General features: G+C 37.7%; 1 protein-coding gene across 1 annotated transcript in view; it reads right to left on the bottom strand.

Annotated features, from left to right (window-relative positions):
* Positions 1-19,492, bottom strand: part of dock5 (dedicator of cytokinesis 5) — a 268,797-nt gene that overhangs the window by 107,327 nt on the left and 141,978 nt on the right. Inside the window, exons 7-11 of the mRNA XM_028806298.2 lie at positions 19,185-19,320; positions 15,620-15,777; positions 15,262-15,343; positions 14,129-14,258; positions 6,123-6,195 (exon numbers count right to left, since the gene is read on the bottom strand). Coding sequence (XP_028662131.1) covers positions 6,123-6,195; positions 14,129-14,258; positions 15,262-15,343; positions 15,620-15,777; positions 19,185-19,320 — 579 coding nt within the window. The remainder of the gene's footprint in view (positions 1-6,122; positions 6,196-14,128; positions 14,259-15,261; positions 15,344-15,619; positions 15,778-19,184; positions 19,321-19,492) is intronic.

Here is a 19,492-nt window from a genome sequence, read left to right as displayed (position 1 = left end):
TAATAATTGATTACATCTTGCCTGAAGAAGGGGCCTGAGTTGCCTCGAAAGCTTGCATATTGTAATCTTTTTAGTTAGCCAATGAAAGGTGTCATTTTGCTTGACTTCTCACTACATTCATAATGGCTAACATGGAACAACACCCTAGTACTAACAATAACATTGATTTAAAAAATTATAAGAAAATGAAAGTAGTGAGGTGCCACATGTACAAGTAATAACTGAAAATTTTAATTCAGCACACACTGCACACATTTTATAAACAACAATCTCTATATATAATCTTCATTTGGATCTTGATGTTTGTTTGTCCGCGAATGAATTAGAAGAAGAAGCACTAGATGGCAGTAGAGAGACAGCTAAAACATAGGCATTGCATTAAGAATCTCCTCCAGGCTTATAGTACTGAAGACTATAGTACTCCAGTCACACCTCAAAATACAGACATTCAAACTAAACAAATTGTTGTGCTTTAAATTAACTAATCTTTATATATAATCTTCATTTGGATCTTGATCTTTGTTTGTCTGCGAATTCATATTCCCCTGACACTGCCTTGGTTGTTACTTTTCTTTACAAACACTATCGATACCACTCTTTGTGTTTAGATCTGGCGTCGACACCTGCTTCATTGTTGAGACTGTGGTTTTTTGTGTTTCTATCGACCGTCATTGGCAGCACTTCGTCCAAATCGAATGTTCACCCGCTTCTTGGAGTCGGCAGTCAGAGTATATAAGTCGGACACACTTCTGTGATTTTCCATCAGTCGGCGTTTGGAGTTCAAGAAAGAAGCATTGGTTCTTCCTTACTCTTTGGATTGCCACAAAGCAACCTGCGAGATTGGAGAAAGTTTGACAAGAGATCGTGAGAGGAAATGACAGCGTCATGAAAACGAGACGGACTGTGAACGGAGAGAAGCAGAAATGCTCCTCCACCACCACATAATTACTATTCGGACAGTGATTCCGAGTAGGCCGTTCCTATCGAATCAATGTCCAAGGGTTTTGTTTTGTAATTTTGTTTCCCTTATAAAAAATCATAATGCTGTGCAACGAAGGGCCCAGTTCATGACTGGCAGCCGCGTTTAAACAGGGAGGCCTTCACAGACAACTTTAGCACGCGCAACGTAGTTGGGCGTACATGGCTAGCTATTTCTATATTGCAAATATAACGTTTTTGGGGAAAAAGCTGAAAGAAATCAGACATTTTAAAAGATGTATGGCAACAATGAATAATAGTCCATAATATTCAGTTACTGAATTCTCAAATCCTGTGTTATTTGTAACTGTGTACATGGTGCAGATCAAGAGTACACACGCATCATTTCGATGATAGTATGAATGAGCGCAAATCAAAAGAATGCCTGAAATAAGAAATCTTTCTCTCATTTCTTCTTACCTCAGTGGATTTCTATTGTTTCTGGAGAAATTTAAGAGATGCTGTTCCTGCACTGTCATTTACTTTTCAAGCAACCACCTAAATCTCAGACTTCATAAAGAAGAGACAATATGTTCTCAAATGAGAATGATTTCAGTTTTTTACTAACAAATTAAAGACATAATATTAACCTAGAAATTTAAATGATGAGTATTTGTTAGGTGTAAATTTGGGGGATTTTGAATATGTTATAATTAATGAGAAAAGAAGCATTTTTGACTGTATTTCAGGCATTTCCCAGTTTATGATGTTAGATGTTGAGTTTAAAGCTAACTTACTGAAAATGAATAACTTTCCTAGAACAACAATTCTGATGTTGTTCTAGTAACCATCAGAAACCTGATGATATCATATTGTCTGTTTCATTATGTCATATTATGACACACTAAACAACCCATTTGTAATACATAACATCTCATCTAACATAACTACAACTTTTAATCTCCACTTTTATTATTTGACCAGTTTTCTTCAATAAAACATTATGTCAGTGGCATATTATGCTAACTCTTAAACAGCTGTAGCAGTTATTTTGATTCTTACAGTCAAACTGTAAGTTAACCATATCTTTTAAAATTATGGCAATATGGTTTAATGATTTTTTATAGACAAGTGCTTTATGAGTTTTTGAAATTTTATATTAGTTGCTGTACTGTGAACAGGGACATACAGTATGTATAATCCTTTTTATCAGAATTAAAATAGCAATAAAATACATCAAGAAGAGTGAACTTTATGTGAATATGCAGATAATGAAAAGCACAGTAAAATTAATGATACGAATAAGTAGTCAATGTTCTGAAAGAGTATGGATTTTTCTGATCTGTCTGAAGTTGAAAAAGGCCTTTTTAGAGCACTTAGAGCACACGTGATCAATGTATTCTGTGGTCTGATGGTCTTGAACAGTGTCCCTGACACATTGTTCATCTCAATATGAGACACTTTGACAGTGTGTTCTTTCAGCTCTGCTAAAAAAGTTTAAGTGCCAATGAGGTTATATCAAGAACAGTATAATCAAATCCTGGCCTAAAGAAAAATATGTGTCTAACATGGCTAGAGATGGACAGAGAATAGAATAAACGGCTGATTATAAATATTTTACTTTCAAACAAAAGCTACAACAAAGTGGCACTGTGACACAGTTTAAAATTTCTGCCTCACAGCTTCAGAGTCCTGGTTTTGAATCCCAGTTCAGACATGTGTTTTTTGATGTTCCTGATATGTGTGTGAAAGGTTAATTGGTTAAATAAATCTTGGTTTAGTATGAGTGTGTGTAGTTGTGTGTGTGAGGGAATCCAGCAATTAACTGATGCCCTGTTTCTGAGTAGCTTCTTTGTATGCACCTGATGCTACTAGATGAGGCTCTGTTTCCCGGACCAACCAGGTTCAATAAAGGACGCATGATCTTTAGCAATATCAATAATGTCATTTCCTCTTTTCCATGATAAAAAATACATAGGCAATTATTTTCACTAGAGTTAGAAAAGAAAATTAATGCAAACTCTTTAATAACATAGAAAAAATGGTCTGGAATGAAATAATCACTTTAAGGAAGAGGATATCAGGTTAAGCTCTTGCTGTCTTTTAGAGGATGTAGTTATAAATTAGTTACATCACATTATTGACAATACACATTCTCACTATTTTCCAAAAATGAACAGATCCCTCTGCTTTAAAATTTGATTTGGATAATTACCGTTTGGGGGTAATGTGTTGTTGGGACACAGCAGCCTCATGAAACCAACACTGAATTCTGCACGTGGTCATTGTCTGCATGGAGTTTACTCATTCTACCTGTCTCTGTGTGGTTTTCCTTCAGGTACTTTAGTTATTTATCTCACACATCCCTATGGATGAATGGGGACTGGTTTACAGTATGCATGTACTAATTGTGTAAGCCTGAGGTGCAGTTTCTCACTACATGCAAACGGAAGTAGAATAATCAGGTGATGTCTCTAATTAATAATTAAAATAAACATGTAACATACCCAAAATCTTGGCTTTTCTACGTTGCATATATGTACTGAAAGTAGATACGTATACTGGAGACATTCTGTATGGCAGGGTCAACGTTTCACCTTTTATGTTTTCAGTGGGTTTATGTTTTGCAGTGGTTCTAATATTTAGTTCTATTGGGACCATGTGGCTGCAGATCTTTGTGACAACCCATTTCTTCTCTTAACTGATCTCCTACCTTAATTAAGCAAGCCGTAAACTGGTAATACTTTAGTTTAACTACTGTAAAAATAACTCTATTGCTTATGTATTCTTATGTAACAGGACATAAACAAAGGCTTCTTTTGGTCTTCATAACACATCAGCAGATAGGTTATTCATCTTGATGCGGTGTGGCATACTGACAGAATGGTAAAATTATTTTATTATTATGAAGGATTCACAGGTCTTATACTAATTATGTAATATCAAGAGAAACGTCTCAATTAAACCACTCCAAAGTGAGATTCTGTTAGTAGGTCACATACTGTACTAGCAGAAATGAATAAACACTTTACCGATGTGTTATGAACACCCAAAGAATTGTATGTTAAGGTCTTGTTACATAACAATAATGCATAATGTATTTTTTCAGTAGCTAAACTAAAGTGTTACCTTTTAATTTCTCAGAGTCTACATTTTTTACAACCTTCTGGAAATTACATACTGATTATGCTATATTTTTACTGAATGAAGCACGTCTTCATATGTGTTAGATGGATAAGAATTCATTCTTTTTCCTTTGATTTTTAAAAAAAAATTTTTAACTAGCCACAGTACCAGTCAAAGACAGGTAATAGAACAATTTAAAAATATTTCCTATCTCTTGCCATCATGTATTTTTAGTGCCTTTTCTTGATATTCACATGTATCTGAACTTCTCTTCACAGGCTCTTCCTTTCTTAAGCGTAAAGCATGCGTCTCAGACTCTGTGATTATTTTCAAGGCACCTTTCTCCCCCCAGTCTGGTGTAATAATTTCCATCTTTGAAGGCAACTCCCTCAGCATGCGCTTTTACTCCTCCTCTTGTGTCTCACACTCACACTTCCTCTTTCTTCGCGTCACCAAAGTCAAACTCACCAAACACTGCAAAGCCAAACTGACCAAACATATTACTCTGAGGGATTGGACACACAGACACTTTGTGTTTTATTATGTTGTATATGTTCCAGTTATTTAGACAATTATTTCCTAATAAGCACATGTATGCGTAACAATGAATTTATTGCTCCTTTCAGAGTCATTTGTGTTGGTGTCTTCTCTGTTTAACATTAATTGTCAGTATTCAGAAACAAACTAAGAAAGCAAACTCTAAAGAAAAGTGAATAAAAAAATAGAACAAAGAAGGTATTTAAAGATACAGAAAGCATACAAATACGTCTTAATTTCCTATAAGTGTAAATCTGACACTACTGCAGTTTTCTAAATGCAAAATAAAAGGAAAAACCATGTCAGCTAATTGAACAATGAAATCAATTACAGATAACAATGACTGATTCACTGAGAAACTGGTTTGAGCAAACGCCTGCAGCCAAGGGAGACCCTGAGGACTGAATGAAAGGCACCACTAAATACAATATTTGTACAGTACTTAGCAAGAATGTCTGCATGTCAGGATGTGAGACTATGAACAAGACAACTTAAAAACTAAATGCTGCCTTTATAAAACTTGGACAGTTATTAGCATTGTAAAACTTCAGACACATTTTGATTTTGGGAAAATTAATTTGCTTTTTCAAAGATAGCAATTTAGCATCTTTTCTGTACATTTATGCCCTTAATGTAGCAGAACAAATGAAGAAGGATAAAAAATATTTTCAACAAGATCTGATTCTTCTGTTTCATTTTACTCCAGTAATGGTGAACTACATGATAAAGTGCAGTGAATACACTTGACTTATAGTTTTCATCCTGTTTCTCTGTACGTTTAGCATTCGTTTGCTCAGAGGTTGATGCGCTTGCTGCTTCCTGAGCAGATCTTCTTTTCTCCACCCTAGCGGCCCTCTTCTTCTCTTCTTCCGTCAGCATCTTTTTTGCATTAAAACTGATTAAGTCAGTTTTTGTGTTGCAATTACTTAGTACATTTTTCTTAATTTTTCACTTAAGCTGGCACTTAAGTCTTCAATATGCCTCAAGAATGATTTAGCCGTACGCATGCGCCGCACAGCTGCCCTGCTGGCTGCTGCCGAGAGTTGATTCTATAAAATAAAATAAAAATAAAAAGAGGAATAAAAATCACCCAAAAAGCGGACAGTAGAGGTCACATAGTATATGTGTACCAAATTTCAGGTCAATAGGTCAAACGGTTTGCGAGCTACAAGTGAATTAAAATACTGGACAGACATATGGACAGCCACGGTAGGGTATTATATAAGAAAATAATGAGATATTGTTCTGCAATATTTTACTGCTAAGATTGTATCTTGATGAATGGAAAGTCATGAGCTTGATACATCAGATGTTTTAGAGAAAGCAGAGTAATTAAATTAGGGAGCCTAAACCATATGGTTGGTCATCATCAAAATGATGTGCATTATAAATCAGGGGGAGGCTCTCTATACAAAGCAAATAAATTAGCTGCAGTACAAGATGACTACTCTTAATGGCTTAATCTTTTTTTTATATTCAATGGCTGACATGTGCCTTGAATAACCCACATGGGTGGGGGAGTACTGTAGAAGGATACTTACTGTTGAAAAGGGATAAAATGCTGCTTCTCTTCATCATCAAGCTTACCGTGGGCAATGTCAGTAATGTCCATCACTGTGAATTAAAGAATAAAAAATAAATTGAAGTTCCAACTGACATTAAATTTAACCAAAACTGCTAGTTAATTGATATGGTAAAAAAGCTAAAATAACCATTAATACAAATAGATATAAAGAGATTTTGCATGTTCCAGGTAATAGCAACAAAGAATCTATGGTATATCCACTAATTTCAAACACTACAGTAGTCATACAGTACCAGTGTACAGGCCGGCCATGACATTCAGCAACTTTGGGGGATCCCACGAAGTCTAAGGATGCCCCACAGGGTAGCTCAATCAACTAAGTCAAACACTTTACAAAAATCAACAAAGGCTGCAATGAAACTCTGCCAATATTTGTGTTTGCACTCAATGAGAACCCTGAGTTCCAGGATGTGGTTGATGGTAGATTTCTTCAGCGTAAAACCAGACTGCTTCAGTCGCTGGTAGGTGAGCACATGCTGTGCAGAGTGTCATACAGAGCAGAGGCAGAAACTCAGCGTTTTTCCCTGTTGATTCTGGTGTTTGTCAGGGTTCTTGCTCCTAAACTAGTGCAATGTTTGCATGGACTGGGTATTGGGCAGGGTCGTGGGATCTAGGGGCTGCAGGCCATCTATTGGAGAAAAACGATTCACTGATCTTGACTTTGCCGACAATGTTGTGATCTTTGCGGAGTCAATGGAGGCTCTGATTGGGGCTCTCAAGAGACTGAGTGAGGAGTCTGAGTGTCTGGGCTTGCAAGTGTCCTGGATAAAAAACATGATCCAGATCTACAATGACCTCCTGGGCACAGCCATCAGCAGTGTTTGTTTGCAGAGAGAGCATGGTCCGTGTCAAGAGGTTTACATACCTTGGCAGCAACATTCATGTCTCTGGTGACTCTTCATATGAAGTCAGTAGACAGAGTAGGAGAGCATAGGTGGATTATGAGGTCACTGTAAAGGGGTGTGTGGTGCTTCCGATATCTCTGCAAAAGGACAAAGGTCCATGTCTTTAGAGTCCTGGTGCTTCCTGTTTTGCTATATGGTTGCGAGACATGGATGCTGTCCAGTGACCTGAGATGAATCCTGGACTCCTTTGGTACTGTATCTCTCCGGAAAATCCTTGGGTACTTTGGTTTGACTTTGTGTCTAATGAGCGGTTGCTCATGGAGTCCGGAATGAGGCACATTATGTGCATTGAGAGGGATTGTCAGTTACGGCACTATGGTAATGTGGTGCAATTCCCAGAGGGTGGTCCAGCTTAAAGGATCGTCATTGCTGGACCAAGCCAAGGATACGACCACGTAACACCTGGCTGTAGCAGATAGATGGTCATTTCCGGAGGGTGGGACTGAACCATATGTCTGCTTGGGCGGATCCTGAGCTGTTTTGTTATGTGGTGGGTGCGGCAATGCGTTGTGCCAGTGCATACTCCCCAACCTGACAATAGTCTCAGATAGATACTGTATATAATATCAATTACTTTGTGTAGAGCACATCACAACAGTACTTATTATAATATGCCCTTTGTGGGGGCATGGATCACCTATCATCTTTTTGAGTTGCTTCATTAGAATACAAAAAGAAAATCACAACAAAATATTAGGCCTCCGAGCATAGCCTGCAAGTGTACTAGCAATAAGTTAGAAGGTGAATCTGGATCTGAAGGGTAAGCACTGTAGGACAATGAGCTGCACATACTGTACCTGTCTTCTGTAAGTGTAAAGTATGAAGAACATTGTAATTCGCACAGATTTGATGAAAGCTGAATACTAACAGAGCAGAGGAAACTGTGATAATGGTTGACTATTATCCCATTTAGCACTACAAAGCAGTACTATGTGCTAAAGCTACTGTATATCCAACATCTAGGTTTAGTCAAGAGCTTAGCAGATTGATTAATAAGAAACGCCTGCACATCTTTTCAGTTAACTACTAGGCAGAACACTAATTCTCAAGAACGCTGAGTAATTGTTCTTTTGTGCTCATGACTTCCATATTATGGAAAAGACATTTGCAAATTATTTAGGATGATTTCATCAAAGCATTGCCCAATACTTTATTAGTCAGTCTTAGTCATATGGAGAAAACTGGAAATTTTAGCCTCTAAAAAAATTACATCATTTTTATTTTAAATTTGTCCACTCTGGAAGCATTTTATAATGTAAACAATACAAATTATGAATTGTTCCCCCTGGACAAGGACAAGACTTTATGGTGTTGTGAAATGAAACATATGAATCATAAAAAGTGCATTTCATGGCCATCATTCACATGACCAGGTAAAGAAATGTGAAAATTGAGTAAGGTTTACATGGATGCAGTACTCAAGTGAAATCAAATTATTGACCCTTAAAGTGCACCAAAATTCCTGTCCATGATGTTATTTGAGCTGGATAACTCAAAACATTACAGGGTGATCAAAACATTTTAAGCTCAAATCTGAAAGGGATACAGTAAGGTGCTCATTTTGTAAGTGGCCAAGATTAGCTCTTGTGTATTAAATTAAATGAATTACAACTTTTTAACATTTGTGGATAATATTATATGTTTCTGTGTTGGTCTGGGTTTCCTTCACGCTCCTTTGTCTCTTCCTGGAGCCTCCTCGACCCTAAACCGTCAATAGACATAGTTTTGAGATGAGCCGGGCAAATGAGGACACTTACATGCAAAGGGGTTGTGCAAACAATGTCAGTGCTTTTATTAAAATTAATCCAAAACAAACTGAAAATAGTGCAGTGATTAAAACCAATAAATAAATAATCCATGAAACAAGTGCTGAAGTTGAGTTTAAAAACTCCAATAAATAAGCCATACATAATCCATAAAATCAAGGTTAAAATCATAGGCAGGAGGCTGTTCCTTAAAACACATAAACCTCAATGCTTCCTTCTTCAACATGATGTCTCCTCTGCTTACCCCATATGGGGTCCTGCAGCCAGAGGAGATATACTTCCGACAGGTGTAGTCAACCCTAAATACCAGGCTCAGGTCCCCATTGCCGGCCTTTCAGCATCCCTGGAGTGCCACACCGAGCCACACAACACATCTCCCAATGCCAGTCTTTTGGTTTCTGTAGAAGACACTGCATAAAGGGCCACTCCCACTCCCCAGTCCCACCCCCCTTCTTCAGCCCCAGGCTCCTCTCCCTAAGGCTCACTCCCAACCACCTGCCTCCATTCCTCTGTAGCATGGGCTCTTCCAAACCTGCTTCTTTCTTTCTATCTTTCTTTCTTTCTTTTCATTCTGTTCTTTTTCTATTTCTTCCCTTTCAGCTCTTCTGTACAGGCTCCTATATACTGTACAGCCTGATCGAGTGCAGATATGACCCTCCGCCCACTCCGAAGTGTGAATGAGGCACCTGACTGATCCATTCCAATTTGCACTTGAGTGCACGATTAGCCAAGCATCATAACTCCAGAGTGGCACACACCGCATCCATTCTGAGCCCACACACTCTTGGGATGCGATTATTTATTTAAAAACTGCACTGCACTGCAGACCATTCTTCACAGTTTCTTGTTTCAGAAAAAAATTAACACAGATGCCAAAAAACACAAACTCAAGCACTGTGCCAACACTAGATAAAAAAAAAACATTCCGAGATTAATTTTTGTCTACTCATGGTGTACTAGAAACAGTCTAGTTCATATGCCACTAGTTCAAGATGACCCAAGGCCTAACTGGCCTTTGACATTCATGGCAAAAGAACATGTTGCCATTGTGGAGAGATTGGTAATGAGGAATCTAAGAGTGGAAGTGCACGAGACAGCAGAAACAGAAAGGATTAGTTATGGATGAATTCTTTGGTCAAGAATGATTAAATCTGAACAAGGTATAATTTCGGTGTTCAGAACATTATTCCTGAAATGGAGCATCACTGCATCCTAATTTCCAAAGAGAATCTAGTAATAAATTCAAACTGGGAGAAATCTGAAATGATTTACAGTATACCTGGAGATACATCACAATGACCAAAACAACAACAGAAAAAATGGAAGCCTGGTGACTCTTCTGGTTTCTTCTCCTTCTAAGCGCTTGTTAATACCATAATACTCTTTGTGATGCCCGGGTTGCCCATCGCTAGCATACTTTCCTTCTCCATTTCTTTTTAGTTCCTCTGTTTCTCTTTTCTAACCTAACCAGGATCCTTTATACTACTGTGGGGGCCTTGAAGATAACCCGCAAAGCATTAAGGAGGAAACTGACTGAACTAATCACGTCTGCAAATGAATGCGCGATTAGACAATTTCCTCATCAACACCCTGGGGCTGTTTGGCTTTGCTGCTGTGCATACCCACACCCATCAAACCTGAGCAGTGCCATTATTATTTTAAGAAGAAAATTGACTGCCATGGACCCCTTACTCGCTTTACCACATTCTAATGGACTGGATATCAGGTGTGCTTTTTACTATTCTCTCTCCCTACTTAAAACATGCATATATTGTCAAATCTGGAGCCTGCATAGACTCACCAATCAAGTTAAAACACACATCACTCTGGGCATTACCCTAAAGGGGTAGGCACACTTAAAGACAATGTTATTATCTTTAAGACATCACACACTGACATAAAATGACATTTCCCATTTCCAGTATATATATTCAACTTTATTAGATAAGGGTGTAGTCTGTATTGGTTCATGTAATAAACTGATTTTCTCTGGTATTTTCACTGGAGTATTAGGAAAAGCCGCAAGAATTGCAGCAGACTATCCCAATTCTGCTTCAGGACAATGTCTCAAGTTACACTGCACAGATTGCAAATGCTCCTCTCGGTTTCTGTGAATTCAAAGAGATGTCATACCAACCTTCTTTGCCAGTCCTGGCTCTGTGTGCTCACTACCTAAATGTTGCCTCCATGGTATACACTAAGCCAGTGTTGTCAAGTCAGCTACAGAGGAGTGGTTGCACAAGCATGACAAAATGCTTTTTTAAATAGCTTTAAAAAGCTTTGTGGATGTTTTAAAAAGTGTATTATTTTTCATGTTGAAATATAAAAATGTTTTGACTTCAGTATTATTTTTTTAATGTACTGCTTACAGCACAGACACAGCGAGAAAGGAGGAAAGGATCAGGAACAGAGCAACTGAGCTGAACGTAGAAAAACACAGCAAGGAGTCATAATTGGGATATCAATCAGAATCAGAAGCCCAAAAACGCAAACTGAAAGACAAAATATAATGGCACACAAGAACAAAACCCAAGGAAGCTTTTAAAGCTAGACAAATTAATTGTAGTATTGTTTTCAAAAGTCGGATAATTGCACTTCCTGAAGAGGAGGTTTAAATACAATTGTAAATGATGATGTCATGATGGGACAACCTCCAGTGTGTGGCCCTAACAGCCCATACTCACATCTTAGCAACCTGATCACAAAATAGCTGCTGTCAGAAACCAAGATGACATCACAGAAAAAATAATAAACAACAAACAAATAAATTATACACTCAATGTAGCCGCGAAAATGAAATTAAAATAACGCATACATTAAGAATATGACATGCAAGAATAAAATAATCCTTCCATGAGAAAAAATCTTAAAATGAGAAATTATTAAAAGTATGTTCACTTATGACAGAAGCCCCCCACCTCCCAAGGTGCAGCCAACACAGATTCAAGGGATGTGTTAGAAATTGGTAGACATGATCAATTATCAATTAGGCAAACCCAATATCTTTCCTCATAACCATAGGCCACAAAATCCACTAAATAATATAACTGAGAGTTTCATAATCTTGAATCTAAGATTATGTTGACTTCCTATTCAATATTTCTTTTCTCATCACTGGAAGAGGAGCAAATTTCGGTTTCATCAGACTAGGCCACACAGGGATAATAGACCCAATTTTTAGATTCTCTTTAATATACTTATCCATTGTTAAACATTCAGGGCAAGACCTGGCATAAACTCTCCCTTTGGGTAAAAATGTTCAATACAGAAATCTTAAACTCTATGTGTAGGCAACTAGCTGGCCTTATGTTTATCGATAACAAAACATCCTGAAAATCCTCATATTGTGAAAGAAGCATCTGAACAAAAATACAATGAACCACTGATGTAAGGACTGTCCTCAGACAATTTTTATGATCAAAAGAACCCCACTTTTTGATTTCCCTAAACTTCCAGTCAATAACATGATTACACTTTTCTAGACAGGGATAACCCATGAGTTAGGGAATAGTACTGGGAATAATTAAAAAATAATTGCTTCATTATGCAAGGCAGCCACTTGTAGTGTAAGTGGAGGACAAACATGTTCAATAATACGATCCCCAATTGATTACCATACCCTCACATAATGTTAGGCTTTACTTTAAATGGAAGAGGAGTTAATTTTAATTCTGTAACTATCTGGGAGCTAACAAACTTTTCTGAGGCACCTGAATCAAGTAATGCTTTTTGTCAGACAGTTTTCCAGCTTAACTGGTACAAATACAAAGTGTTCCCAGTCAGTAGACTTATTCATTGTAACAATACCCATACTTAAGGAAGACTGACTGACTCCTTTTCAATAACTTTGTGCAGTAATTACGATAGTGCCCAAATTCACCACAGTAAAGGCAACACCTTTCAGTAAGACGTCGATGATGTTCAGCTGTACCTACAAACTTATGTTCAGAGGGACTGGACATTGAAAGGTCTTTCGTCTCTTTTAATCTTCAGAACCCACTAGTTCAGTAATATCAAGCTTGTGAGTAATAATAGCATCAAGCTCACACACTTGTTCCTTAAGCAGTATCCCACATTTACGGTCTGACTTTGTGTCACACAAACAGAGGGAAAGGAGGATAGAAATGGAAACAGAATGACAAAAATTCCACAAACAGAAAGTCAAAATCTAAGAAAACATGAAAACAAAAATAAAAAACTTTAAACACTACATTTGTTCAAGTTTTGTTTTCAAAAGTAAGACAATCATACTTCGCGAAGAGGGGGTATAAATACCATCGCGAATGATAATGTCATGACTGGGCCACCTCTACTGTGTTGCGTCAGCATGTCCTAGCAACCCAATCACTTAATAACAGCAGCCATTAGAAACCAAGACGGCATCACAATAAAAATAATAAATAACAAGCTTCACTCTTATTGTGTTTCTGTTTAAATAGCCATCTCAGGTGGGGTGGGGTGGGTGTTTTGTTTTTTGTTTTTATAGTCTAAAAATCGGTTATCATTTTTTATTTTCTTTTACCATATTCCTTTTTTATTTTATCAATAAAAAATTGATCACAAATAAATAAATAAATAACAAGCAAATACATTATGTAATGTAGCTAAGAAATTAAAGAAAAATAACAAACTCCCAAGAGTACAAAATTCAGGAAAAAAAATAGCCCAAGTATAGAAAACATTCTTAAACTGAGAAATAAATTATTAAACGTATGTTCACTCTTAATAGATCAAGTTTAAAACTTTTCAGTCACCCATTGTATATTTGAGAGAAGCACACACAATAATAATGAAAGTGAAGAGGAAGAAAGCAACCACAAACAGTCATTTAGAGAAAAAAAAATGTTCTGCATAGTAAAGTGAGCCACACATTAATCTGTAACTAACATGTGAAGATGACTGTGCTTCTTGAATTCTGAAATATTCACAGATTAAATCAGGAGACAGTAAGGAAAGCTCAAGACAACTAGCTTTATCAATGGTAGTTAATTTAAATCTGAATGGTTACTGGCTGATCATATGTGTATATTTAATAAAAAAGAAATTTGTGATGCGTAGTAGGAATGACAGTGGAAATATGTGATTAATCCAATCATGGGAACTTGAGATGCAAGATAGGTTCCAGTGCATCACTGCCAGTTTAAAGTTGACAATCGGCATAAAACACAACTCTTTGTGTTATGTCAAGGGAAGCCTCGGTACCCTGAAAAACATACAAATTCTATACACAGCAATGAAAAAAACCTTAAGGATGGTGTATCCTTTAATAAAAACGTTCACAAAGAACCTACCCGCCACTCCAAATGGCCTCCGCAGTCCTCCAGTATGCTTTTTCCCCTCCTTTAACTCCATACAGCCCACACGAATGATCTGACATACTAAAAAGACACGGGGCCGAATGAGGTCACTGCTGCCTAAGTCCTAAACACAGAAAATGAGAGAGAGAGAAATTAATTAATTGAAAGAGTAAATAATGCACAGCACTCGATAAACATCATAGTAACATATTCAGGTTACAGAAGGTACAAGCAAAGAACGGTTCAGTAGTGGATCTGGTGAAAAAGTATAACAAGAAAACAACTGTTTTGGGTATGATGCTGTCTTTTAGTTGATTCATTTTCATTCTAATAAATTCAGTTATTTCCTTTCCAAAAATGTACATTGAAAATACCTAATTGAAAAAGCAAAACAGAAAACAATCAAGGTTGTGTTATGTGTAGCATGAATGACTATAGCATATACAGTAACATAACATTAAAGTCTTAAATCTGATTCATCTCAAATTTCAGGGTAATGAGTGCCCACATGCATTCCCAGAAGCACTTAGTACGAGGCAAAAAACAGTCATGGACAAGGAGTCATTCCATTAAAGGGTTCGTTAATGCTAATGGATAATTTGGAATTACCAATTAAACTAACAAGCACTTCTTTGGGGAATGTAGGAGAAAAACTGGCGAACCTGGAGGTAAACACAACACAATGAGAATATGAAAATTCCACAATTACCTAGCGCACAATTCAACCCCAAGGCACTGGCACTGTATTTAATTTAATCTACCCATTTTTAATCATTCAAACAAGCTGCCATACTTCTACTTTGTATGAAATGATAATCTGTACTTCCTACTGAGCAATTTAACCATCCCACCCTTCAAGACTAAACCCCCTTTACGCCTTGGGGCTATTTCCCCACTGGGAATCTTTATCATTCCATAATGACATGCACTTCAGGCTGTGACCTTTAATTAGGAAGTTTGCATACTTCAAGCACCAATCCTCATTGTTCAATAAGCCCTGAACCCTTAGGTGAAGATCCATCTCTTTAATATGACAATAGTACTGAGGTAGAAATGCTGGTTTTTATATAATGGTTTATATTAAAAAAAAGTAAAGCAACAATTAATCATTTTGAATCTCTTTTTACCGTAAATATCGCTTGAAGGTTGTTGAGTTTTTCTATTTCCTTTGGCATCCCAGTGCTTCCCCAACGCACCAGGTAATTTTCACTGCAAAAGAAACATCATTTTAAATTAGGGTAGGCAGAGATTAGGACACACAGGTTTCAGCAAATCTACTGTGCCTTAAACAGTTCTACTTTTACAATGACATTGTATCATAGATAAATAATATTATTGTTATTATTACACTTTTAATATTCAGAACTTCTGCCTTTGTCAAATAGTACTTGGAAGTCGTCCAGCCCAAGTAATCAGTTAAGACTTATGACTATATTCCTGAAAAAAATGTTAAACAAACAGAAACCAATCTGGACTGTTCCTGACCTGATGAAGTCAGACTGGTCAGGGTCATACAGGGACATCAGGAGTTCAGCATCTTCCCCAATGTTGCACACAAAATTTTTGAGGTTCAGATAGAGACTATATGTATGCACAGTGCTAAAGAGAGACTGCCGATTCAGCTCAATGTTGTGAAGTCGAGACTAGGGAGAAAAGAGACTTTGAAAGTTAGTAAGTAGATATCGAGTTAGATTAATACAGTTAAACCCTCGTGTCTATCCACCAGGTCATGACAGAGTGTAAACTCAATACGTCTGTACAAGATTTGTCTTAACTTGGCCCAGCTACTGAAAGCACCTCTTTAGCATCACAATCCTTAATTAAATATTGTTAAAGAGTACTGTACAGCCTGCTCTCACATGTGAATTCTGGCCAAAGTATGCATTGTAAATTTGGACCGTGACTTGGCTCTTTCAATTTTTTTGTCTTCTTTGCCCATTCTGTTGTTGATCTATGATAAGCATTCAAGTACTGGATCACTTTTGGGCTACATATTTCACTTTCAGTCCAGCTTTTGCTGTTGTATAGATGGTCTCTAAAGTGCTCAAATTGTAAAACTTATGTTAGAATTAATGTGGGTCCAGCGCAGGCCAAGCTGACATAAAACACCACTTAACCACCACTGCTTTTAATCACTGCTAAGAGGGTAAGCTGATCAACTATAATGCTTGGCTTTCAACAAACATGATATTTTGAATTATGTTCAGACACCTCCATATTAAAACATCTGTCCAGAGGACATTATTATAAAGTTCTTCAGTTTTATTTATGGGCTCTTAAACATATCTAATCACTTCAGCTGCATTGTAGTGCAGCAATGCAAGGTTTTGTTCTTGGCTAACCTTTGAAGTCATATACATGTCATTCTTTTCTGGGGGCAGAATTTTGAATTTTGACCTTTAGAGCAGTGAGAAGGCTTTATTGATTCCATTGGTGCCTTGGTGCATTTTAACACTTCTAGGTGTGCTATAGGGTTGTATCTTGGCAAGAATTAGACAGGAATTTGTAAAAAAAAAAAAAAAAACTGGCACCCCATGACGTGACTACCAATAGACCTGAATTTTGTCTAGTTTTAGAATATATTTCTTACTACATAGAGATGAACATCATACCTGTAGTCTTTAGGCATGTATCTGTCAATCCTTTTCAAAATGATACACAGTAACACTTCTTCTCAACACTACCACACATTTGTTTTGATGCAGAACATAATAGCACTTTTTTAATTTTGCTTTTTCACAGCTTTAGTTTAGTTGTTCTCTTAATACCTTTATCATTTCCTGTGAAACAGCAATTATTATTAATCTTTGCTTTTCTTTGCTTTCATTTCTGGTTCTTTCATGGTGGCGTTCTACACTACCACCACCTGATCAAAGTCCTGTGCAGCCCCCTGTGATGTCTGAATGAAAGCAAATAGCCCAACTTGTCACAGGACACACTGCGTCAAATCCTCTAAGAAAAGGGCTAAAGAGTACTACTTAAGTATATTTATGTTAGGCAGAATGCCCAGTCGGGGCTGGATGGCCTCTAGGCCATGGAACCCCTGTGTATTTTGTTTTTTTTTTCTGCCCATCCTGGCCATCTAACAGTATTATCATTCTACCATTTAGAAACTAAAAAAAAATATATATATTTTAGGGACTGTACTATCCATCCATCCATTTTCCAACCCGCTGAATCCAAACACAGGGTCACGGGGGTCTGCTGGAGCCAATCCCAGCCAACACAGGGCACAAGGCAGGAACCAATCCCGGGCAGGGTGCCAACCCACCGCAGGACACACCCACACACCAAGCACACACTAGGGCCAATTTAGAATCGCCAATCCACCTAACCTGCATGTCTTTGGACTGTGGGAGGAAACCGGAGCACCCGGAGGAAACCCACGCAGACACGGGGAGAACATGCAAACTCCACGCAGGGAGGGCCCGGGAAGTGAACCCAGGTCCCCAGATCTCCCAACTGCGAGGCAGCAGCGCTACCCACTGCGCCACCGTGCCGCCGGACTGTACTATGTTTTACTTAATTATGTATCTTTTTTATGTAAGTTTACATTATTTATTTTTTGTATACTATTTATTATTATCCATCCATCCATTTTCCAACCCGCTGAATCTGAACACAGAGTCACAGGGGTCTGCTGAAGCCAATCCCAGCCAACACAGGGCACAAGGCAGGAACCAATCCCGGGCAGGGTGCCAACCCACCACAGGACACACACAAACACACCCACACACCAGGGCCAATGTAGAATTGCCAATCCACCTAACCAGCATGTCTTTGGACTGTGGGAGGAAACCGGAGCACCCGGAGGAAACCTACGCAGACACGGGGAGAACAATCAAACTCCACGCAGGGAGGACCCAGGAAGCGAACCCGGGTCTCCTAACTGTGAGGCAGCAGCGCTACCACTGCGCCGCCGTGCTGCCCTATTTATTATTATTCTTATCTAAATTTAATTTGTTTTTCTTTGCATGTAACTACTTCCTTAATATGTTGTAAAGCATTTTGAACTACATCCTTTGTATGAAAATGTGCTATGGAATTAAATGTTGCTATTATAAACCTGACTGCTTTAAGAGAAGATTGTCAAGATTAAACTATTGATGATCTGATAATCATTTGGTGTACCTAATACTAACTACCCTCTCAACCAGGATGAAACATCTGAGAGTGTAGCTCCCACTGCACATGAGATCTAATGTTGGATAATTCCAATACTTAATACAGTGTTGTGTACGCATGATACCATGATCTCAGGTATGTGTCAGTTTGATATGAGGCATACAATGGTGACAGGTAGCAGTAGAACAGATTCATGGAAAATAATGTACTAGAGTCAAGATTATTTTAACCCAGCCTGGGTGTGGGTGCATTATTTGCTTTTGGACAAACTCATCACTTTAGTAGAAGAATCTGGAATATGTTCTAGTCTGATAATACTTAATTTTGAACTACTATTACAAATTAAGTGCCAATTATTAATATTCCAATAGAGAAGGGTTGAAACTAGGGGTTGGAGCTCAACAAAAAGGATTTATATGGCACGCCGATGAAAGTAAACATGATGTAAACATTAAACTCTACAGGGTGTTCCAGGTCATTGACTACCTGGAACAGAATGCAGGTGAAATTAGACTCATCCCTTTTCAACTCCTGCCTAACTTTTCTGTGTTTTAACCTTATTCCTGTTCTTTAATTAAGAGTTTGTCTACTCGAATTAGGTGCTCTATTTTACCAGTTGCCTAAGCCACTTGTTCATTCAAGCAAGATCATAATACATTAAAATTAAACCCTGTTGACAAGCAACAATAGACTAATACCTGGAGAGACCCTTAGTTAACACACCCACACTTGCTAAGTCTAGCACAGCCTATAGTCAATCAAAGCTTGCTATATGCTCATGACACATCATCTGAAAATGTTAGGCTTACAAATCAGTCTCAGTTAAAATGTGTGACATGACCATATGTAAGAAAATCCTGCCCATGACCAAAAAAGAAAGTTGAACAATTTGATCTTGACATTCCAGCTGAAGTGTCAAGCTAACCTTTTCCTCCCGGATACGTTCTTCAATTTCATGAGAACCCAGCTCATGAGCACGGAAAAGTCGTATCGTGCTGGTTGACTCAGCATCCAAGGTGTTTCCATTTTCATCTCGTACAACCAAGTCCAGTCCTAGTATCCTACACCATAGAAATTTCCAATTAGTATCATATGTAATGTGAAGCAGAAAGAGTAGCCTTTTTAATGCAATATTATCTTTGAAAGGAACTCTGGAAACAATGGAATGTTAACCTCCTTAACATTGCATTTTATTCCAAAAAAACATGTAAAAAGTGTTGTATTTTTTTGACA

This window comes from Erpetoichthys calabaricus, chromosome 1, assembly GCF_900747795.2.
Source record: "Erpetoichthys calabaricus chromosome 1, fErpCal1.3, whole genome shotgun sequence".
NCBI lineage: Eukaryota > Metazoa > Chordata > Cladistia > Polypteriformes > Polypteridae > Erpetoichthys > Erpetoichthys calabaricus.
Note: the sequence above shows the minus strand (reverse complement) of the source record. Positions and strands in the feature narration are given on the sequence as shown.